Here is a 25417-nt window from a genome sequence, read left to right as displayed (position 1 = left end):
GAGAGAATTGAGTAGGGTGCATTCCTATAACCTGTGCATCCAGGAGGCTGAGGTAGGAGATCATGAATTCAAGGACAAGCTTGGCTACATAGAGAATCCAAGTTCTACAAAATAATAGTGTCTCAAAAAAAAAAGAAGAAAGAAAAAGAAGAAAGGAGGGAAACTAGAGTAATAATGTTGTTAGAACCTGAAACCCAAGTGAGCTGTGGGGCAAAACAGGTCTACAAGACTCAGTGTGGCAGAACAGAGTATGAAGAGCAGAGAAGAGAAGCTGTGTCTGCAGACACTGACTAACTGGTTAGAAGTGTGCAACCGTGGACAGAATGCAGTGGACAGACTGAAATGCTGCAGTTCGGGAGACTACTTATCTTATCTTGGGCTAAGTTCTAGCCCTCCAGCACTCCCATTCCTTGCCCAAGTTTGTGTCAGAACTGATATCTTGTGACTAATAGTTTAAAAGCTTTTGGAATCTATGAACTTAGCAGACCACTATCTTCTACCCACCCAAACACTAGGACTGTAATCCTATAGATAGCTTCTTTGGCCTACAGAAAAGCCTCCTTCATCTTGCCGTGCCTGCCTCTCTGATATATTCACCAATATACTTTAAGAACATGGGAGGAGATGGAGAGAGGAGGAAGGAAATAACATAAATACAGTACTCATATAAAATTCTCAAATATAAATAAAGCATATTAAAAATGAGCTAAGTATTAAGATATGTGGGAGAACTGCAGGTGAAAACAGGAAGTAGATATGATCATTTAGTTACGTACATACATAAAATTTTCAAAAATAAAGAAAAAATTAAAATAATACAGAAAAGAAGTCTCTTAGTCCATTTGCTGTTTTAAAAGTTTGAGCTCTATCAAGTATGAGTTCTGTCTTTCTGTACTTTACCTATGGTATAATCTTTGTGGAAGTTCACATGTCCCATATCTACCAAATGAGTTAGTTCAGGAGCAGATAGATAATAGCATATGGGGGGGAGGGTAGAAAGGAACCATGTACTATGAAGCTAAAATATTCCCCAAAACTGACCCATTAGAAGAAACAAAATAATTTATACTTCACTGCATAAGCAGCAACATGTTCATTCACCTGTTCCACAGACACTTACCTAATGGCAACAAACCCAGAACCATAATTGCTAGAAACATACTGATAGACAAATGTATTCTTCTCTGAAAGTTTTGTGTGCACTAAGGAAGAGAGACACACAGATAATCTCTAAACAGTAAGGGGAGTGTCTTGATGACATGAGCTACTCTGGTGTTTCCTACTCAATTTCCGGTCCCCACACATATCAACATGACTGGGGGATGTCCTAGTAAACCATAAAGTCTGTGAGTAAAACTCAGGACTAGATTTACCAACCCTCTGAGTGATTGAAAGTGACTTCAAGTATAAGAAGCAATGCCGTGGCACATGCAGAGCAAGACAAGCAAAAGGAGTGGCATTCACAATAACATCAAAACATGAGAGAAAGTGGCCATCTAATAGAAGCAGCCCCATTTTTGGTCACATAAACACTTCCAGTGCAACACAGATATGGATGGAGTTGCCTCAATCTGGTCCAAGTGGAAAGCGGAGTTCATAGTAACAGAATTAGAGTATATCTAGAAGAGAGTAGGAATCACAGATAATATTCAACAGAACAATCAAATAATCAGATTCCAAGTCATAGAGGAATCACTTCACTGAAAATGACCCAGTGATGACTAAAAACAAAAAAGAACAGTTAAAATCATTTGAGCAACCAAAGCCAGAGATAAGTATGGCTTACAGTTAAGAAGGGCTGGGAGAGAAATGGAAGAGAACAAAGTCACACTTAGCCATCTTCCCAAAAGAACCACTCCAGAACTGAAATTGTAATTCAGTGTCACTTCATCAGTGGCTAAGAGCTATCTTACTGCAGGACCCAGGTACATGGAACCACCACCTCTGAGGTAACACCCAAATCAGTCACAACAATCAACATATTGTTATGAATAGACTTGAAAGTCACCTATAAGAAATTAGCATAGACCAAGGGCAGTGAGAACTAGGAGTAAACATTTTGTGGAGACTCAGCTACTCAAGAGCCAGAACCAGGAGAGGCTCTTCCTTCAAGTACATCCTCACAAGTCTGCCTAGATCAACCCCTAGTTCTGTTAGTTTTGTTGGCTAGGCAGAGATATTTGCTACTTAATGCCAATTTTGAGCTCTTCCAGTATTTTGAAGAAAAAAAAGTATGAGAAACCAGGATGATGGTAAATCTCTATAACCCCAGCACTATGGAGGTAGATCCAAATAGTCCAGGAGTTTAAAACAAACCTTGGCTGCATGGTGAGCTTGAGGTTGGCCTGAGCTACATGAAACTCTGACTCCAAAAAAGAAAAACAAAGAAGAACATGAGGAGAAAGAACATTCCTCCACATCTGTCTACACAATCTACAAACATATGGCTCATTATACAGTTTCTCTGGACACAGGAGAATTATATTTGCTTATATCTAAAACATTCAATTCCTTGATTTTGTTTCAGATGAAATGAAAATATTTGGTGCTGCAAGTTATTATCTCAAGAAAAAAACGTGCTGTTTGTAATGAAAGAGACATCAAAAGGCTTATAAAAATAATACTGTTAATAAAATACCCAAAATGAAGTTTATACTAAAAGTACTTTTTAAAATCACACAAAGGTGAATAATATGAATTACAAAGAAATATTGTCTGGTTTCCATCTGCACCCCAGAGTTAACCCTAGAGCACAGCTCTCTGGATGCAAATCCCACAGAGAGATTTGGTCTCCCAGGAGTTCTGTCACTCTTAAATTCATAGGCTCTTAGGCTCACAGGCTCACCGGAAGAACAGGCTCCAGTCAAAGACAGCAAGACCAACAAATACCAGAAATAACCAGATGGCAAGAGGCAAGCACAAGAACCTAAGCAACAGAAACCAAGGCTTCTTGGCATCATCAGAACCCATTTCTCACACCATAGCAAAATCTGGATACCACAACACACCAGAAAAGCAAGATTCTAATTTAAAGCCACATCTCATGATGATAATAGAGGACTTTAAGAAGGGCATGAATAGCTAGCTCCCTTAAAGAAATACAGAACACATGTAAGCAGATAGAAGCCCTTAAAGAGGGCACACAAAAAACCCTTAAAGAGTTACAGGAAAACACAACCAAACAGGTGAAGAAATTGAACAAAACCATCCAGAATCTAAAAATAGAAATAAAAACACTAAAGAAATCACAAAGGAAGACAACCCAGGAGATAGAAAACCTAGGAAAGAGATCAGGAGTCATAGATGCAAGCATCACCAACAGAATATAAGAGATAAAAGAGAGAATCTCAGGGGAAGAAGATATCATAGAAAATATTAACACAACAGTCAAAGAAAATGCAAAAGCCAAAAGCTCCTAACACAAAATATCCAGGAAATGCAGGACACAATGAGAAGAAAAACCTAAGGATAATAGGCATAGAAGAGAGCAAAGATTCCCAACTTAAAGGGCCAGTAAGTGTCTTCAACAAAATTATAAAAGAAAAATTCCCTAACCTAAAGAAAGAGAGGCCCATAAACATATAAGAAGCCTACAGAACTCCAAATAGACTGGACCAGAAAAGAAATTCCTCCTACCACTTAATAGTCAAAACACCAAGTGCATAAAACAAAGAAAGAATATTAAAAGCAGTAAGGGGGAAAGGTCAAGTAACATATAAAGGCAGAACTATCAGAATTACACCAGACTTCTCATCAGAAATTATGAAAGCTAGAAGATCCTGGGCAGATGTCATAGAAACCTTAAGAGAACACAAATGCCAGCCCAAGCTGCTATACCCAGCAAAACTCAATTACCATAGATGGAGAAACCAATATCCCATGACAAAACCAAATTTACATGATATTTTTTTACAAATCCAGCCCTACAAAGAATAATAGATGAAAAAATCAATCACAAGGATGGAAACTACACACTAGAAAAAGCAAGAAAGTAATCTTCTTTCAACAAACCCCAAAGAAGATAGCCGCACAAATATAATTCCACCTCTAAGAACAAAAATAACAAGAAGAAACTATCACTTTTCCTTAGTATCTCTTAACAACAACGGAATCAATTCCCCAATAAAAAGACATAGATTAAGGGACTGGATACATAAACAGGATCCAGCATTTTGCTGCATACAGGAGACACACTTCCATGACAAAGACAGACACTACCTCAGAGTAAAAGGTTAGGAAAATTTTTCCAAGCAAATGGTCCTAAGAAACAAGCTGGTGTAGCCATTCTAATATCGAATAAAATCAGCTTTCAACCAAAAATTATCAAAAAAAAAAGTTAAGGAAGGACAGTTCAAACTCATCAAAGAAAAAATTCACTAAAATGAACTCTCAATTCTGAACATCTATGCTCCAAATGCAAGGACACCCACATTTATAAAAGAAACTTTACTAAAGCTGAAAGCATACATTTCACCTCAAACAATAATAGTGGGAGGCTTCAATACTCCATTCTCAACAATGGACAGATCATGGAAGCAAGAAACTGAGCAGATACACAGGGAAACTAACAGAAGAGGAACAAAATACTCAAGGGAGGAAATACGGAGACAAATTATGAAGGAAAGGCCAGAGACTGCCTCACCTGAGAATCCATCCAATATACAGACACCAAACCCATACACTATTGTGGATGCCAAGAAGTACATGCTGACAGGAGCCTGATACAGCTGTCTCCTGAGAGGCTCTGCCAGAGCCTGACAAATACAGAGGCAGATGCTCACATCCAACCATTGGACTGAGCACGGGGACCCCAATGGAGGAGTTAGAGGAAGGACTGAAGGAGCTAAAGGAGTTTGCAACCCCATAGGAAGAACAACAATATCAACCAATCAGACCCCCACCCAGAGCTCCCAGGGACTAAACCACCAACCAAAGAGTGCACATGGAGGAAACAATGGCTCCAGCTGCTTATGTAGCAGAGGATGCCATTGTCTGGCATCAATGGGAGGAGAGGTCCTTGGCCCTAGGAAGGTTTGATGCCCCAGTGTAGGGGAATGCCAGGGCAGGGAGGTGGGAGTGGGTAGGTAGGTGGAAAAGCACCCTCATAGAAGCAGGGGGAGGGAGAGTGGGATAGGATGTTGCCAGAGGGGAATAACATTCTAAATATAAATAAACAAAATATCCAATAAAAAATAAAGAAATATTGTCTGGTGGATGTTACATGCTGCTGACTTAAGAGTTTAGCCATTCCACCAAAGAAGGGAGAGCTATTTTTTTATACTAAAGTTCTTTTGTAGCCTTAGCAGAAACAATTTTTTAAAAACTTCTTTTAGACATAATTTTCAGAAGCAATTTAGGGATCAAAATTCACCATCTTAAGTTAATGTTAAACTGCAGAAATCTCTCTGACCCTAACGTGTAGTATGCAGTTGCTAGCTCTAAAGGTAATCTAAAGTTTACAGCAATGACTAGTCTGGCAAGATATGCCCATTGATGTTTATAGAAGCAAGAATTCTATACTCCTATAGGAGTAGCTCACCACTTTTGGTTAGATTTAAAGGCTACTCCATAAAACAGAACTCATCTCTGGTACCATTAACTAGGCCAAAAATCTATTGCTAGCTAGGTCCTATGCTCTAGGGGGAAAGCTAATACTATTATTATTCTGCTAAATGAGTACATTAATAAATTGCTCCCTAGATTAGTCAATCTCTTGATTCTTCATCAGAAATGCTTCTTCCTGCAGTAGTTGGTAATTAATATGGAGACCAACAACTGATTAGTGTATAAAAAATATAAGACTATGAAGTACTCAGCTCTAATTAAATAATTCTCTCTCTCTCTCTCTCTCTCTCTCTCTCTCTCTCTCTCTCTCTCACACACACACACACACACACACACACACACACACACACACACACACACACACATACACACATACACACACACACACACACACACACAAAGACACACACCTGTCTCCAAGGTTCAAGGATCATCATGGAAGAGGGAGATAGAAAGAACAGAAGAGCCAGAGGTAGTAGACATCTGAAGTGAAACCATGTTTGTCTGACATGACAGTATCATTACACACATAAACTCATGGCACCTTCAAAATCAAGCCAATTAAAACTCCCAGTATGTGCAGGAGCTTATGAAATCCCATCCCTAGCTGAGAAACTATTGGTAAGTGATGGCTGCTGTGGGGGAAGAGGCAGCTCTCTTGGATACCATGCCTCAGTAGATTGTCCTTCACCCATGTACATATGGTGGATTCAATGCAATTTTTTAAAAAAGAGTATATAAAGCTGATAATAAACAATAATATGATATATGGAGAAACTGGAGAGAAAGGAAAGGGGGTAGAGTTTATCAAAATATATTATATGTATATAGGAAATTCTCAAACGAAAGAAAGCTATCCCCATGAACATAAGTGAATATTTGGTAACCTGTATTTACCACTCTGCTAAATGGTAGATATTTAAGTATTTAATATACCAATTCTCATCCTTGTAATAACTCTGCAAAGTAGGGCCCATTATTTACAATTTGCAGAACAGGAAACTAGCAATTAGGCAAATGAAGTAGTTTACCAAGGCCACATGCCTCAAAATAAGAGGCAAAACATGAACTCTGTCAACAAGCTTCATGGTTATCTCTTTCTGCTTATCCATCCATCCTACAATACAGAATTGTTTTCTTTTCAGAAAGTGTTATAGGTCAAAGATATAACCTTTATATGTGAATTATTATGTTAGATTTCTACCCTTCCCCATCATCTGATGTAGTATCAGATTACAGCTAGTAGACTATTAAATTATTCAGAAAACCTCATTTTTAAGCACATAATTTTTGTATGTGAGCAGCATCTGGCATGTTTTCACATGTTGGACAAATCTGGAAGATCAGCTACTATGCATATAGTCAATTAGTTTATTGTCATTTTCATATGTAACACTGAAGCTATTTTGATGAACATAGAAACACTTCTTAGAAACCTCTCCAATTCTTACATAAGAAGCTAAGGTCTCTGGACAGAAAGATGTCCTTTACAATTGTCAGGGTTTTTTTTTTTCTCAATGCTTAAAAGAGAAGACCAGGAGAAAATAAGAAATCAGCAGTAAGATGAGACTCTGTTAAGGCCACAGACTTTCAGAAACACTGTAACAATGTTCCACCCCCATCCCTGTAGGTCAGGTCAAGGCTGCCTTGCCTGTCTTTGCCAGGATGTTCTCCCTTTCACACTCAAGATAGCCTGAGGTCTGATGGGAAACAGATGTTCCAAGAACTCAGGCTAAAAACAAGAAATACTTCTGAGATTTAGGCTACAGACTGAAGGTACCAATACAGTTCAGGTTCCCAAAACATGCAAACTGGCATTCAAATTTGGGATGGGCCCTTATTAGCAACTTAATTTCCAAGCCACCTGCTTCCTACACTAAAAAGGTAATCCCAAAGCTCATCAAGTCCTGTGTTGATCTCCAGTCTCATCTTCCTTCCACTCTAGGCTCTAGTCACACCAGCCTTTACTTCAGGTATGTCTGCTCTCAATGTGATATGTAGCAGACTGGCTCACTCAAGATACATTCTATCCCTTCTTAGCATAACTCCCAGTGCTGTAAAAAAACAGCAATACCCAAACATTTGGTTCTAGAATTACAAATGGGACAAGGGATCCACTAAACAAATACACCCATGAAAACCTGATTCAAATCCAAGTTACACGGTGAAAGAAGCGGTGAACAGGGCCTTCATGTGGCTTGTTGAGGCCATGCAGTGTGGAAGTAGAGGTAAAACAACAGCAGCATTTCCTAAACACTGTAGCTCTCTGACTGGCAGAGGCAAGATTCCAGTAACAACAGGGCTGTTGCTGTGAGATTGGAGGTGTTGTTCTTATAGGCTTAGATTCTCTTTGTGTCTTTCAAAGATTTAATAAGTTATCCATACTGCCTATTAAGAAGCACTTTTGCTTAAACTAGTCAAGGGGCTACTGTTGTTTGCAATTAAGAACCTTCCCAAGTAGATCCATCTCAAGGGGAGGCTCTAAAACCTGACACTATTACTGATGCTATGGTGTGCTTACAGACAAGAGCCTAGCATGGCTGCCCTCTGAGAGGCCCAACAAGCAGTTGATTGAGAAGCAGATACTTACACCCAACCAATGTACTGAAGTCAGGGACCCCTGTGGTTGAATTTGGGAAGGGCTGGAAGAAGCTGAGGAGGAGGACAAACCCATAGGAAGACCAGCATTCTCAACTAACCTGGACCCCTGAGAGCTCTCAGACACTGAGCCACCAATCAGGCAGCATACAGCAGCTGATATGAGGCCCCCAACACATATACAGCAGAGGACTGCCTGGTCTAGGTTCAGTGAGAGAAGATGCACCTAACCCTCTGGAAACAAGGCTCCAAGAAAGGAGGAGGTCTGGTGGGGAGGTGGGAGAGACATTCTCTTGGAGACAGGAGGAGGAGGAATGGGATGAGAAACAACTGGGGAGGGGGCAGGAGCGGGATAATGACTGGACTATAAAAAAATAAAAGTAATTTTAAAATAGAGAGAGAAAAGGATGCCCAGTGAATACATCTTGTTAAGTCTTTTGCCACGACATAAAAGATTTTTCTCCTCACCTCACAGTTCCATTGTTGCCTAGTCAACTTATGTCCTACCTCATGCTTCACAGTTGGGCATATCAGTTCTTTGGGGAAGCCCCTCCTCACTCTGTAGCCCTATGTTGTATTTTTCTGTTACTAAAACACTTGTTATTGTTCCAGTGATTCTGTTTTTAATTCTACACATAAAAATGAGATTGTATGACTTGAACTCATCTCCTCAACTTGGTTACAAGTGTCTTGAGAACAAGTTTGTAGTCCCTCAATGTAACACTGGAATGGTTTCTGACTGCTTACGAAGATTTCCAAATAAATGGATAGAATAAGTACTGTGCAAGACTGTTGGAAAGGCTAAAATGGCCAAGCACAGCATTGTGACCAAATATACACTCAACCAGTAGTCATTACTGTGGTTGGGACAAAAGCCATGAGACTACTGTTCACCTCACAAGAAGAAGAATGCAGATGGGCAAAGGGCTAAAATGGTGTCCTTATAAAGGAGGCTTACATATCAACAGTCTATCCTATAACTAAGACCAAAAGAGTCTGGAGAGTAAATCAAAACCCAACATCACCCTTAGTTCTACTTTTATAAAGTGCTGTCTAAGTTCCAGCATTCAGTCAGGTGTTTATAGTTTATCAGAGAAGCTTCTATGTATCCATCAATGTGCACCCTAACTATTCCTCAGGAAGTTCTGGACACAAGCTTACTTTCAGGCTTACATCAGTGTAATGCCTCATACCTCATGGGAGAAAACTAATGCCATAAATAGAATACAGCCACTTGCATTAATCTGTAGTGCAACCACCCAGTTGTAATACCGTTAAGTCTATGGCTAATATTTGTTACCATTCTGGCATTGCCCACTGTCTAAATACAAATACTTCCAGTCCTTAAGGTAATACTCTGATCAGTTCTGATAATTGCTGAATTAATACCTTATTTCTACAAATATCCTTCAGCTTCTCTCCCACATATGTACTTCCCTGGAGTTTTCATTTAGTACTCAATATTTCTTTAGTATTTTCATCTTATAAAAAAATTTTTTTGCTTTTTATATTAAAAGTGAGTACCAGAAAAGAAACAAGCTGCTAGCATATCCTTCCATGCCATTTTGGTACAAAATGGATAGCACCAAAAATATAACCCCAAAACCCAAGTGCAATGGCAAGCATCTAAATGACTCCAAGTTCGGTTTGCTATTACTTTATCTCAGGAGAAGAGTGATGAACACTAAGACTATTCTCCACAGCACAGGAATGTTCATAAAAGATGCTGGACAGCAAGCTTAGTTAGGGTTTCAAAAGTAAGGCTTGTTTTGCTTTAAATAGAAGATAACTGTGTTTAATCTGTAGTTGCAAAACCAGCCTCTCTAAATTTGGGTTAAAAAAATAAAATGAGACAATAACATTATGAATGAATGAATGAATGAACAAATGAATGAATGAATGCAAATACACACACACGTCTATTTGTGTGTCTGCATAAAAATGTTCTGGGAACAATATAAAAAAAGTCTAGTTGCCTTTAAGTTGGAAATCCATAATGATCAAACTCCCAGTCATGTGATTGAGTTTCACAGGTAAATACATAATTGAGCAATAAACTGTTAAATATATAATTGAGCAATAAACTTTTTAAGAATGGAAAATTACATGCATCATATATACATGAGCACGGTAGGAAGCCCTCATACTTCATGCTGTCCCTGAAAGAAAAAAGCAAAGATAAATTCAGACAAAGGAAGAACAAAAGAGACAAAAGTAGAGGTAAATAAATAAGAAATGTCCCATGTCATCCCTGTTCTCCAATATGGCCCCTGGGCTCTTGTGTGGGTTGGTCTCTGCTTTCCTCTTCAGCCACAACAGCTCACTACTTAACTCTAATGGCCACACTGCTCAGCAACTGCTCCTTATCCAAGAAAGGAATGACATGGGAAGACCCATAAGCAGTGACAGATCAGTCAGTATAGGATATCCAGCTGTGAAGGACTTAACTAAATGTATTTTTTAATTAATTTACTGTGTGTGTGTGTGTGTGTGTGTGTGTGTGTGTGTGTGTGTGTGTACAGTGTAACTGTCACCAGAAGAGGGCATCAGATCTCATTACAGATGGTTGTGAATCACCATGTGATTGTGAAATTTGAACTCAGGCCCTCTGGAAGAGCAGTCAGTGCTGTTAACCACTGAGCCATCTCTCCAGCCCCTAAATGTATTTTTAACTGAGCCTAAAAACATAACACTTGCATAGATTGGTGAGTGCTATGCAGTGTTTTAACATAAATACAGATTGCATAATATGTAAATCTCTTGTCTGTATTTTTAGGGTCTCTATTGTTTCTAAGCATGGTATCAGGTGCCTTTGTTTCCAACACTTGGGAAGCAGGGGCAGGCACATTGCTGAGTTCTAGGCTAGTTTGGTCTATACAAAAAATTCCATCCTAGGCAAGGCTACATAGTGAGACCTGTCCTCCCCTTCAAAAAAAGAACATTATGTACAAGAGGATGATGGCTAGAAGGCGGCAGGTTAGGGGTTAATATCCCAGATTCCCTGACAGGTGATAATTGTCTGGACCAAGTAAAGCAGAACAGCACATAGAATGGTCAGGACTTAGTAACTGGATGAGCATGAGGGATGAAGGAGGAGTCGAAGACAATGACCAGCATTCTGGTTCATGGTAATTGATGGTATAGCAAGGAGAGTGAGGCTGGGAGCTGCTTTTGTTAAAAGTGACAGTGGGCCATCTAAGTAAGACTGTTTGGCAGATGGCAACACATCGATACCACATTCTACTAGCTAAAGAACAATAACATGACATGTGATTTCAAGGATTACTGCATTAGGGGTGGGCAGTAAAAAATCTACAAAGATACTGTATCAAAGGCAGACATAGAACCAAAGTTTTACCCAATGTGGTTATCAACAATCCTAATAAACACAGAGCCAAGTAGGAGCAGAAGGTGTAGGTCTAAATATTATGTAGACTAAATCATAATCTACATGCAAGATGTCCAGACTGGCTTATGTGGCATGCAAACCACAAATGACCTCTGAAGAGCTGATAACAGATAAAGCAGAAAAGACCTGCAATTTATTTAAAAACTCCCATCAACTATTCACCAAAACAATGTCTGAAACTTTAATGAGGAAAAAAATCTATTCTTTGAACTAAAAAGATGACTAAAATATTAAGGAAAAAGACTAACAATTCTGTGATGGTTTGCATATGCTTGGCCCAGGGAGTGGCCTTGTTGAAGGAAGTGTGTCACTCTGGGGATGGACTTGGAGACACTCCTCATAGCTGCCTGAGAATGCTCAATCTGCTCCTGGCTTCCAGATGTAGAACTCTCAGCTCCTATAGTACCATGTCTGCCTGGATGCTGCCATATTCCTGCCTTGACGATAATGAACTGAACCTCTAAACCTGTAAGCCAGCCCTAATTAAATGTTGTCCTTATAAGGCTTGTCTTGGTCATGGTGTCTGTTCATAGCAATAAAACCATAAGTAAGACAAATTCCAAATTATAGAACCTTAATTTGACATAAACACCTCCAAAATGCCAAACCCATAGGTTATAATTGCACTGGCCATGGATCTCTAAAGGCCTGCACTAGGACCCTGATGCTATACCCTGTTCTAAGTTTTTTATGGTGGTGACAGTGATTTGAAATCAGAGTCTCATGATATAGTCCAAGTGTGCTGGGAGCTGGCTTGGGCTGGAATATCCCTGAACTTCTGGTCTTCCTGCTGGGTATGACTGCTCCCAGTTTAGAAAGTGCTGTGGAATGGAAGACATGGGTTTGCTATGCTATTCTGGAAGTTTACCAGTGAACTATAGCTCCAATACCCCCACCCTATGCAGGAAAGGTTTGAACAGGTCACAAAGAAAGCTAGAACAAAGAGAATAGATTGCCATGAGCACAGAGACATGGCACCATGGGGAGAATTTGTAACCACTACTAGCTTAGCAATATACTCAGTAAATATTAATTCCCCACCAAGAACCTTCACTTCAAATCTCATATCCATGACTAATTCAAATTGACATTTTGTTTTCCGTAACATGGAGTCCAGCCAAACTAGACTGACAGGCACAAGAAGGAAACCTAAGAGCTGAAGAAAGGAAAATACACCCACCACAAAACCACAGACTGCTATCCTGGGCAAGAAAGGTCCCTTGCTGTCATCCTGAAGGTCATGTTTCCAACAGGTGGTAGGTGAACAAACTTTGGGAGAGGCAGACTGGCATCCTGGTGGAATATACTGCTAAATCCATATTAGTGTTTATTATGTTAATGCAACTAAAAAAGAGAAAGAACTTGCTCGAGGTCATGTGCAGTCAGGCTGGACCTAGAGGAAACCTGTTTTGTTTTATTTTTCCTGTGCTTCTAATGGTCAGCTGTTGCTAAACACCTACATCCAGCCTCAGCCCTCCCCAAAACTCAGATCCATAGAAACATAGAACTCTTGTACACCACTCTGAGCTGTCTCAAAATCTCCATTCCTGGCATCCAACACTAAACTTACAGCTGGGATTTTTTTCTCAGCACCACTGTTTCTTCCATTGCTTCCTGACTTAACAGATGGCATTAGCATCTTCCATCCAGTTCCTGAGCCAGTAGCTGGGGAATGTTGTCCATCCACTTCCCAGCTGTGATCTTTGGGAAACCCAATAGAGCATATACACCTTAGGCTTTGCCATCTAAAATGGAATTTAAAGTGTTATCCCAGAAGACAGCTGTGAGCACTGAGTTTTGTGCATAAAATTCTAAGTACATAGAAAATGTCTTTGAAAAAATGTCTTTGTTCATGTAGCTCTGGCTACTTTCTTATCTGTCCTCCATCCTTACCAAGTCTGCGTTATATTCTACTATTATTTTTGGCTTCAAAGTACAGCATAATTTTCATTCACATCATATACTATAACCATATGCTGTCTTTGTGATGGCTTGATTAATAGTTGTGTCATACAATAGACTGAAAGTTCCATAAAGGTGGGGCCTATTGATGACATACACCATTTAATAGTCTCTGGTACTTTATATGTATTTACTAAGTATGTTTCAAGTAAAGAGTTCAAGAAGCATATATCTCAGCAGAAAGGAAACCTAGACATTAGAAGACAAATTACAGGACACCAATCCAAATAAGGGATCAATGACCTTGCTTCCAGGGAGCTTGGTAGAAATGGTCCAGTGAGCCCCATCCTACCCCTATGAAGCTAAAGATTCACTGCTAAATTTGATCAGTGTTCTACCTATTCAAGATTTCCTCTCTACAGAAACAGAACATATTCTGCAGGAACCTGCAGGCACACCTTAGAGAGTTTTGAGAGGAATCCCTCCAATTTCTTCCCTAATGTAAACATGCCTCCCCAATTTGTGTGGTTCTAATGTTTAAAGTCAAGTATTTTTATACCATGGGATCTCTAAAACATAGCCAAGTACTACATCTGGGGCTCAGCTGAAGAAACAATCTTCCATTACAACCTAAGGGTAAAATTCATCTATATTGGCCTTAAAGGAGAATGTCTTTGTTTTCTTTTCTTTTCTCTTTCTTTCCTTATTCCTTTCTTTCTTCTGTTTTTGGAGCTAGGGTCTTGAATATTAGAAGTTGACTTTGAACCAACTATGTGCTCACGGATGACCTAGAACTCCTGACAGGTATTCTCTCAAATAATAGACTTTCAAGAATATTTTTGGATGAGGATGTAGTACAGTAGTAGACTGTTTGCCTAGCATTGGCAAGGCCATGGGGTCCAATCCTAGCAACACACATACACACACCATACAAACACACACACACACACACACACACACACACACACACACCATACAAACACACACAGAGAGAGGGGGGGGAGAGAGGGAAAGAAGAGAGAGAATAATGAAATTATAATGCCTAATGTTTGTTTATAATGTAATCTAGTCTTCATGTAATATGGAACTTTAATGTTGAGCTAAGTGTTTAATGTGCAGGCTTTGATACTGAACTCTCCTAGATTCAGATTCTGGCTCTGCCACTTAGTAGGTATTAATGAAATTTCAGATTTGCGACTTGACCTCTCTCAGATATGCATCTATACTAATAGAGATATCAGTGCCTAGAGCTTATAATTATAGGAAACATTAAATATATTACATATGGCTTAATTGATATCTTTTATAGAGTTCTTTGCAAATGGAACACCACTTTAAGATCAAGTCCTGTGTCATATCACACCGTGTCCTATGACCAGAAGCCATTCACTAACTGTGAGGATCTTCTGCAGACCATTTATTCTCTTTCAAACTAGCAGCCCACTTCTTTGTGGGAGTATCTGACTCAACTCTTTTGAGTAGAGCTGCCTGTGCAGAAATGGTCCTTCTTCCTGAGTTCCACAATTGAAATGTTATACAAAGCACCACCCACTTCCTTTTGCCTTTCATGTTAAATAATAAACCTACCTTTTGGATAGTTTCTTCCTATGTACACATACATACACACACACACACATACACACACACACACACACACACACACACACACACACCTTTCTTCTCCACAAAAGAACTTAGACATACTACACAAGAAAACAGCTATGAATATAGAGAAAAAACAGGGCTCTTTATCTGAAGGAAAGCAATATAGAATTAGAAGCTGGAAATATCTACACTATGATGTGCCCAGAAGAAACCTATAGCATTATATTTACGACATAATATTTTATATATTACATGCAAGATGTAATACTTTCTTATACTTACACATAAATTGCTATTCAAATGGCATTGTCTGAGGCACTGAGAGAATATGCAAGTACTGCAGCCTTTCAAATGCTTACCACATAATTGGAGACACACAGCAAATGGAAAACAGTTCATTAGGCATTAAACAAGTAGTAATAAAGAATAAGGCAAACACTAGACAAGCTGCTATAGAAAATGTGAAGAAGCCCTACTAAAGAAGGTGCTCCATGATTAAGTAAATTAAGGGTTAGGGATGTTTTAGAAACACTGAAGATCAAGAGACAACCTCTAGTTTCTTCTAGGCGCTGTAAGGGATAAAAACAAATGAAAAACGAAGAAAATATACAAGCAAAAAGTGCAATGTCTGAATAAGGGGGCAGTTTTATTACTTCCTTGAAACAAAATAGAGAGTAATCAAAAAGCCATGCTCCTTAATAGAAGCCAATAAACTATATTTGACAGGACAGCAGAAGGATGGAGCACTTGGGAGGAAGAAATCAGTAAGTATGGATGTAGGGGACAGGAGCGGGTCATGGGGGAATACAAACACAGTATGCTATATATGTATGAAATGTTACAGTGAAGCTAGTCATGATGACCATGTCTGCAATCTCAGCTCTTGGGAGGTGGAGGCTAAAGGATCAGCCTCAGATACACAAGCAGTTTGAGAGACTCTCCCTAACCAACAGAAGAAAAATATCAAAATGAAGCCCCTTACTTCATGTGCTAACTGTAAAATAATTAATAATTTTAAATGCCATATTTCTTTCAGGGTTTTCTTTATAATCGTGATTTTTATTTTTAAGTAAGTGTATGCATATATAGTATGTATGGGTACATGCACATTCATGCCACTTCCCATGGAAGCCAGAAGAGGGTGTTGGACTCCCTGGAGTTGGAGTTACAAGTAGTTGTATGCTGTCTATGTAGGTACTTGGACCCGAACATTGATCCTCTGCAAGAGCAGCAAATACTTGCAATTACTGAGCCATATCTCCATCCCTAGATGCCATATCTCCACAGTATAAACTTTTTCCCAATTCTGTCATTAATGTAGGCCCACATCATCACTTACCCGAATAAGAGATGCCTGACGACGAAAGGGCTTAGCTCCTGGACCCTCTGATGAGGGTCCTTCAGGCTGGCCAATGGGCTGCCTACTTTCATATGGAACTGAAAAACAAGAGATACTAATGCTAGGAGGATATACAAAGATTCTATTTCAGAATTATCATTTCACACTCGAGCTGATGTGGTATGTGCTTTTCATGAAAAGGTAAGAAAGAAATTGAAACAATCTGACAGCTATCTGAGACTCACAAATCTTGATCCTCTTACCTCCATAATTTCACTAAACAACCTAAAGACATTTAACCAATATAATGATAAGACCAAAAGGATTTTTACATCAGGTTAAGGTTAGGAATAAGGCAAGAGGGTGATGCAGGGAGAGCCACAGCTGACATTTAGAAAGAGTAAGTCAACAGTACAAAATGTGCCATATTGCATTGTTTATTGATGGGGTTTTTTGGGGGGAGGGGGTGTCTTGAACATGACCTGAAGCAGTAGATCTCACTTTTATGTTCATTCATAGTTTTGAAGGATGTGATTTTAGACTAAAATGAATACTGGCTGTAGGTGAGAATTAAACAAAGGCCTGATTTGAATACTCAGCACCTCCAGCCTTATAAACTGGATCTATGGCCAGGCTGAACTTTGCCTGGATGGGTGATGGGCTATTTTGACTTCCTCCTTCTTTTCTTCTAGTGGGATCAAAACTGAAGCATGCCATGCACTGCTGACATTGAATTCCCTATCACTTAAAAAACTCAATAAATTCAGACATCTGTTGCTCCTTTTACCAATTTAATGCTATAATCAAACAAACTTTACATGCATTTGGGGAGAGAAAAGTAAAAGAGAAAAATAACACTGGGTTTTAAATATGAATTAGGAATGATTAAAACTTAACTGTACATACATCAAGTAGAAAACTCAGTAATCCAGAATAGTATTTTCCCCTAATTGAACTGTACATTTTATCCCTTCCAATTAAGCACAGGAACTACACTATCATCTTTATGGAAAGGAAACCGATTCTGAGACTGGAATGAACTGCCTATTTTACAAGAACTTAATGCTTATACACATCATCTATACATATTCAAAAGTATCGTTTTATTTTGAATGTTTGGATGTTTTACATGCATGGATGCCTGTACAACATATGTGTGCTTGAAGCCCATGGAGATCAGAAAAAGGCACTGGATTCCCCAGACCCGGAGTTATAGGGAGCTACAAGCTTCACAGTGGGTGCTGGGAACTGAACTCAGCTCCTCTAGAAGATCAGTCAGTATTCTTAATCTATGAATAATTCTTCAACCTCCAAAAGGTATCATTTTAGATGAAGAACTTTATCTGTAGTCTATATTTATGAACACTTTCAGTGGGAAAAGGAGTTTCCTCATTTTTTGCAATAAATTTTTAATTAAGTTTTGTGAGGGCTAGAGAGATGACTTAGTGGTTTAAGGGCACTGGTTCCTTTTTAGAGGACTCAGATACAATTCCCAACACCCACATGGTAGTTCATAACTACCTTTAAGTCCGGTCCCAGCAGACCCTCTTCTGACCTCCACCAGCACCACATGTACTTGGTGCAGACATGCATGGAGGCAAAACACTTGCAAACATAAAAATAAAGGCTAGATTTCTGAAATAAAAATAAAGCTTGTAATTATTTTAAAATTAAAGATAAATACCAAAACCTAGTTATACTTTATAAATATTTCTCTATTTAAATGCATTCAATTCATCATATAATCCCCCAAAAAATTAATATGGACGTTGAACACTAAATCTTAACATTATGATTTACTATAAAAATAAATAGTTATCTTCCTTATTATACAGAATGTAAAACCAAGTATACAAAAATTAATAAATGTATTATATATTTATTATTCTAATAATAACCAAAATATTTTAAATGATTTTACTACCTTTAAAATAAGTTTTCAAGCCACAAAAATGAATGATATTCTGTATTCCTTTTATTTTCAGAACACATAATAGTCGCCTTGCCAATATGGTAACAAGACAAATATATAATCAGCTCCAACAGAAAGGAGAAATTATCACCCAAGATGAAACCATCGCTCATCTCTGTGGGCTATCTCTTTGAGGACTTAAAATATATAAATATATAAACTGCTTCTTTCTGTAACTTACTTATAAATAAAACTGTGTGATGAGCAGAGGTGGCTGTTATAGTACCACATTTAGCATGGTTTGATGGTTTTAAAATGAAGAATGTACAACAATAACACATCAAGAACACCAAACAGGCTGGACCGTGGTACATGCCTGTAAACTTTGCAAGCAGGAGGCTGGACTGATAGCCATGAGACTCTGTCTCAAAAAAAAGAAAGTAGAGAAAAGAAAGAAAGGAATAGGACAGGATGGAAGAAAAGAAACAAAGAAATAGAGAGTGAAGGGGAAGGAGAGAGGGTAGGATAGGGGGGTGGAGAGAGAAGGGAGGGAAGGAGAGGAAAGGGAAGAAAGGAAGGGAAATGGGAAGAAACAAAGAAAGCAACAAACCATTCAGGCTCACAACTACATTTTGCATTTCTTCCTAGCAACTAGAAAACCAAATTATAACAGATAAAAATATTTAAATGATTGCCTGGCAACACATTTAGTGCATTTCAGAACCTACTAGGAGTATATATAATTGTAAATCTACAAAAGAGAATTTCATAGATAGCACATAATCCAAGTCTTCAAAATAATGTTCGACCTATAGGCAAGTATTTTCCTCTGACAAGATTTTTTCCACATTGATGGAAACACAATAAACTCTTCGTACCAACTGAACCTTACCAAAAGGATTTAAGCACAGTAAGCCAAAGCATAGCTAGGATCCTAGTGCTCATAAGTTCTAATGAAACCACTGGACCTCTACTTCCCATGACAGAGAGGGTTCATCTACCACCCAAAGGAGACCCATGGGGAAGAGAGTACCATGTGAACCTCAGCTCAAATCCCTTACCTACAGGGATCTTAACATGGAGTGACAGATGCATTTTACCAGTCAAGCTTCAGTGAAAACTCAGCTAGACAGGAGCTCACTTTAGAGAGACAGGTTTTTCTTCTACTATGGGGAAAGGCTGGGTTGGCCAAGGCTGCCTGTGGCTGAAAAGTGGGTATCTAAATCAGTCATATATCTAAAGAATATGCTCTGTTTAGCTACATTAGCAACAAAGCTGATAATGAGGCCAGCAGCAATCTGATTTCTGGCTTGCTCCTCAACTGAACCTAAACTCAGGAAAAGGGTGCAATGATAGGAATTTTGACTGTTACATTGAGAAGACAGCAGACACAAGTAAATTAATCAGTCTCCATATTTCCTTTTGAATGAAGCTCTAGAAGTAAAACTAATCAAAACTGATAAAAATCACAACAGTGCTGCATTTCAGGGTAGGGTGTGGTTGGAAAGAGGCATGTGTGGTACAACGGGATGTTTTATGTCAGTAGTACCTAAGCATAGCCACTTGTTAAGAATTTTAATTAAATCTTCAATCCTCGGAGTCCAGAAAGGAGGGAAGCAGGCTGCCTGTTCAGTGATGGAGGGACGGGAGCCCACTAAGCATAGGATGAGAGGATGAAACAGGAAATAGAGGACATAGTCCTTACTATCAAAGGTAGAAACTAATGACTTAAAAGAATGCAGATGAATTTACCTGTGGGCTAAACATTAATTTCTAAGCCCAAATTAGATTTGAAATAGAAGAAACAATTGTACTTCTTTTTTAAAAGGCAAATCATACAAAAAAAAGGTAAAGTACAAGAGGAAAATGAATTTTCAACCCTATATAGCTTCATACACCAATGAGATAGACAATTTTCCAGAGAACGGTTTCTCTATTAGAAAGACCATCTTGCATTGCATAGGAGGTAATTTCCAGATGAGTTTACATTCATATTCCCACTGAATCTTAACACCCTCATCATTGTTTTTAAAAGAAAAAAAATATGGTTCACAGAAGCTCAATGGTTTGCTTAAAGTCATTCAGGGGCCTCCCAAACCCAACCTTCTAGTTCTAACCCCAAGCTCTTTTCATAACATCTTACCTGCTTCTCTTGGCAAAAAGAAAAAGAAAAAAAAACAGCCTTTCTTTAGTTCAGCCTAGAATATCACTGTATTTCTGTGACCCACTAGAAGTCATTGCTTTTTTTCTAATGCAGCAAAATCCTGCAGAAACGGAGTCATTTCCACCATATCCCACAAATTGGGCAGGGGGCCATGGGACATTCTACTCTAGGATACATTAAACTGGCCATATCTGAACCTAGAGATGTGAACCACACACATAAGAACAAGGTGCTGCAGTGAATTTATGGAGTTTCACACATTGCAGTCTGGGCAGCCAACTCTGCAAGTCATCCTGAGGACCAACTCATGCGTTTTACCCCCAAAATGACCAAGACAGCATAAATATGAGCAAGCAGAAAGCCCCATAACTGTGCTAGCTTCATGTTTTTCAGCAAAACACTACCACTGGTATTTCCTTTATCCTTATCCTAAAACATAAAAGCTCATTATTTTCATTTATGTCCCCACTCCTTAAAGATTGAATCAACTCTTTTGCTTTCTGCATAGTTTAAAATATTTTTAAATTTTTTCATAAAAGCAGGTACTGAGTAAATATGTTTAGTGACCTTGCAGAAGAAAATAACAATTCTCATAAAAATACAACCCCTTTACATGCTACATTCCTTTAATACTATTTGAATATGAAATATTAAATCCTCTAAATAGTTGTTTACAAGTCTACAGACAAAGCAGCTTCCAGACTAGGACACAAAGCATTACTGAGGTATGCTTAATTTCATTTAAAAAAAAAAAAAAAAAAAAAAAAAAAAACTTTGCTTGAGAATATAAAATGAAATTGAGCCATGTTTCCAAAGACAAGAGTAATTAAATCAGGAAATTAAGCAGCTGGTGGCATTGCTGCCTGGTAGATTAAGAAGACACTAAGACACTGCTTGTGACAGCTGGCCCCCTGGTCGCCTCTTACCTGGATGCATCTGTTCTGTGCCGCTCCGCAGTTTGCTGTAGCCATGGCTCAAGGACACCCTCTGGTAATGAGGCGGGGAAGAAGGAGGGGAGGCGAGGGGTGACATCGTGGGAGACTGTGTTTCCTGCTTCAAAGAACCAGAGCAGAGTTCAGAGGCAACCATTGGAGAAGCCTGACATTCTGAGCTGCAGTTTAAGAAGCAAAATGTGACTCTACCACTGGTGACCTAGCTGATTTAACAAATGGGGAGAAATGTTTCCTCAAAAATGCAGCATAGCAAAAAGGTAGTGTCAAAGATTCATTAAAGGCACCCAGAGAATACAGTCTCGCCAGTGCTGTGCTACCTAAATTACTAATACCAGCCTGAAATGCTTTCAGTTATCCCACTAATGTTTTCCTCTGGAAAATGAAAGATGCTGATCACATGAGAGAACATTTATAAACCTCAATAATGGACAGATTCCATTTTGATTCAATTAGTGAATTAATGAGTCCTCTGTTTTAAGATTCCAATTTACTGAATTTGTATTCACCAAATATAAATCCAGAAAATGCAATAAAATTTGTATTTTAAATGTTTAATGTTTAACAGTGGTTATTCTTAGAGCTTATTAGACAAAATGAAATGTTGAGGAGTCGTTTCTTTCACAGTGAGAGACTCCAAACCTCAGCCACCCCATCTAAGATGCTCCAAAATACTAAAATAGATGAAAGCCTTTATCTTGCTCCTGTTCCTCCTCCTTTTATTTCCTTAAGGACTACCAATAGACTGTAAGCATATGGTACCCAAAGAACAGAGAAATGATGCTTTTTACAGCCCCCAAGACTATATTGGACTCTTTAATTAAAAACAAATACATGGTCTGAGATAAGACCTGGAAAGTTTCTGGAGAATCTACCCCTGTAAGGAAGTGTGTCCTTGGTCTCTTCCAAATGCTGGTATAGACTCATACCAAAGAATACTGACTACAACTTCCTTAAATGGTTAAAGCAACCTTACATGGAGCTGTTTAACAAGATAAAATACACCTCTTTTAACCATAAACATAAACCTTTGGCCAGGCATGATGAAGCACACCTGTAATACAGCATTCAGAAGGCAAGAAGACCACAAAAGTCTCATGCCAGCTTGGGCTATGTAAACAAAACCCCTGTGTCAAAAAATAAATAAACTTGTAACCTTGAATATCCAAGACCATCAAAGTAAACCATGTAAGCGAATTCTCTCATATAACCATCTAATACTCATTGTATTTTAAATCACCTTGATTCAAGTCTTCCTAAAATATGGTGTGTTCCTTTACCTTGCAGAAGGTATCATTGAATATAATCTGAATATATTCCCTGAATGTCTCTTTATCAAAAGAGTGAGTTAGATCATGATGGCTTTCTCTTCCTGATAGGCCCACAGCATGACATTCTTTTGTCTTTATTAATCACTACCTGATGACTGCAATCAGTGGCCTGATTTTAAAAGCCTATTCTGGTTCCAAGCCTGGTAAGTGGGTAATATAGCATTTGCAAAGATGCTGTTCCACATATGTTTCCCAAAAAAGGATTCCCTAATTTAAAAATAAAAGAGTTTGGTAAACATAGATTTCCAGGTCTCTTTGCAACAGAACCTGCCTGTTCATATGCATTCTAAATTTCCAAGGCTAAGTGAGTCTTTCCCATAAGAACGGGATATGAAAACATACTTTCCAACCATGTTTGATCATAGACTCCTTCGGAGCTTCTTTTTGGAGGGGAGCACTTGCTAACTCCTAGACATTCCATTTCTGCTGTTTGGTTTTAACTTTGTTATTTGTTTCCATGTTGTTTTTTTAGAAGTTACATGTCAGTGAACCCATTTTGAAAACCACTGACCTAGATGAATCGAATAAGTATATTAATTAGATCAATGGCATTCTTTGAGGCACAATTCGACACTAAGGCAGATTCTAAAGGGCCAGTGGGTGGCTAGCAGTAATTCCTATGTGTCAGCTCCTTCTTGCTACAAGAAAAGTTTCCTGGCTCACTTCCAACTCTGTAATTGCATTCCAGATGGCAATATTTGCTGGGAGTTTGGCTGTGCTACATGCAGCCTTGCGGTCATAATCAAATGAATGTGCCAAATCAGACACCTTTACCTGTTTATCCTCGTCGTCCATTCTTTTGAAGGAATTTTTCTCAGTGGCTGAGTATGGAATCTGAACCTTCGTTCCATGCAGCTCAGCTGGGTTCCCAAACCGTATCTCACCATCACTCTTCGACATCACAAAGCGGGGCAGAGGCAGTTCTTCAGAAGCAGAAGAAGAAAAGCTTAAGTGAGGCTTTATCTTAAAACTGCAAAACGGGGAGCTCAGTGGCCCAAAATAAATCAATTTAAGGGAAAATTCCAGAGCACTAAATATAGTTTAAATTTTAGTTCAGGCACAATGGAGACTTCTATAATAATGTCACAAGAAAGAAATGTAATGCTTAACCAAGGTATTCCAGCAGAACATTGTTCCATGCTGCTAAATCATCACAGAACAAATTCAGGTTTGGGACTAGCTCCCACTTGATCCTGGGGAAAAAAAGGATGAGAAATTTCATCAAAACAAGGAGGTAACAATAGCAAGCAAAGCTTATAAATGTTTAAATACACCAGATGCAGTGTTAGGGGACTGCAAATACCAACTCATTTATCTGCACAGCAATTATGTAAGATAAACTAGCATTAGCAACTCCCTTTACAGCTGTAGAAACTGATGTGAAGAAGCTACATAGTGTCCTTCAAGACTACACAACTCATCTCTATACAAGACACAGTTTGAACCCAAGCAAGCCGGTTCTTGCCTGTGACCTACATTAATAACCCCCATTCCTGGGGCAAACTTACTGGGTTAAGCAGTTTTCCACTCAATAGAATTCTTTCTTGAATTTTCACACTCAATCTGTTTGCCTGTTGATAAGAAAGTATTATGCACTCAGAGCATTGTTCTAACATTTAGCCAGATTCTAAAGTCAAAACTACTGGCCACTTATGGTGCGAAAATGGTCTGCCTGGTATATTTACCTATCTTTCAAATTCTGACAAACTATTCTGCAAAACAATATGGTTCTTTGGCATGCTTCTAGTTCTCAGCACAGCAAGTCACACACAAGCATGTGACACAGAGATCCACACGAAGAAGTATAATGTTGTGGATTAGGCATAATGATTTGCATCTGTAAGCCATTGTTCAGGGTAATTCCCAGTGTGCCTATGCACTTCTGTCATCCCTCTGCTCCAAAAACACAGCTGTGCTTCCAAAGATGGATGCTGTGCTAAAGCCAGGAAACATCTTAGCAACAGCAAGTATGCTATTCCCCAGGCAAAGAAGGCTCTGGTTCTCTAATAGCCACATGTTTATTTTTAGTTGTTATGTCCACATTTGATTCAAAGAGGTGTGCAATTAATGACAAATCCCTGTGTGATCAATCAGCTAAGGACCCAAGAGACATAAATAGATAAATCAATCTGAAAACTTAAATCAAGACTTCTTTCTGAAGAAAGATGGTTACCATTTTTAATGTTTGAATATTTCCCAACCATGAGCAGCTCTCAAGCACTGAAGGCAGAAATGGATTTCAAAAGGAAAAGGGTAAAAAGAAACAGCAGAGTCTTGGTGAGTCACACAGAAGCCAATTCTATGGCTCTGTTCGCAGAAATATCTCTTTCAGATGGGTCTCACAAATGGATGTAAAATATAGGACAAGAGCATACAAAATACTTTCTACTCTGGTCTGACCATAAAACTATCAGTCTACTTCAAATATTTCTTCAATCAATGAGGTCAAGATGCTTGGTGTCTATAAGTATTCTGGCCAATGTCCAGAGAGCATGGAATGAAGTGTAGGATCACAAACATTAGCAGCTGTACCAGAACTCCACGACACCCTCAGGACACTGTCACTTCACACATTCTCCCACTTTGGCTCTGGCATTTCTCCAGAATCATTTGCCTAGGAAACAAGCTTTTACCTCCAGATG

At 38.8% G+C, this 25417-nt stretch overlaps 1 protein-coding gene across 9 annotated transcripts in view; it reads right to left on the bottom strand.

Moving 5' to 3' along the window:
- REPS2 (RALBP1 associated Eps domain containing 2) overlaps positions 1-25417 on the bottom strand; it is a gene marked incomplete at both ends in the record, with an annotated part of 213101 nt that overhangs the window by 113981 nt on the left and 73703 nt on the right. For 5 of the 9 annotated variants that reach the window (XM_080910746.1, XM_080910748.1, XM_080910752.1 and 2 more), the window contains 3 exons: positions 16419-16516; positions 21421-21547; positions 23550-23698. In XM_080910746.1, the coding sequence (XP_080766872.1) occupies positions 16419-16516; positions 21421-21547; positions 23550-23698 (374 nt within the window). The remainder of the gene's footprint in view (positions 1-16418; positions 16517-21420; positions 21548-23549; positions 23699-25417) is intronic. The other 4 variants (XM_080910745.1, XM_080910747.1, XM_080910750.1 and 1 more) reach the window with 1 other exon arrangement.

This window comes from Micromys minutus (assembly GCF_963924665.1).
Source record: "Micromys minutus genome assembly, chromosome: X".
In the NCBI taxonomy this organism is placed as follows: Eukaryota; Metazoa; Chordata; class Mammalia; order Rodentia; family Muridae; genus Micromys; species Micromys minutus.
Note: the sequence above shows the minus strand (reverse complement) of the source record. Positions and strands in the feature narration are given on the sequence as shown.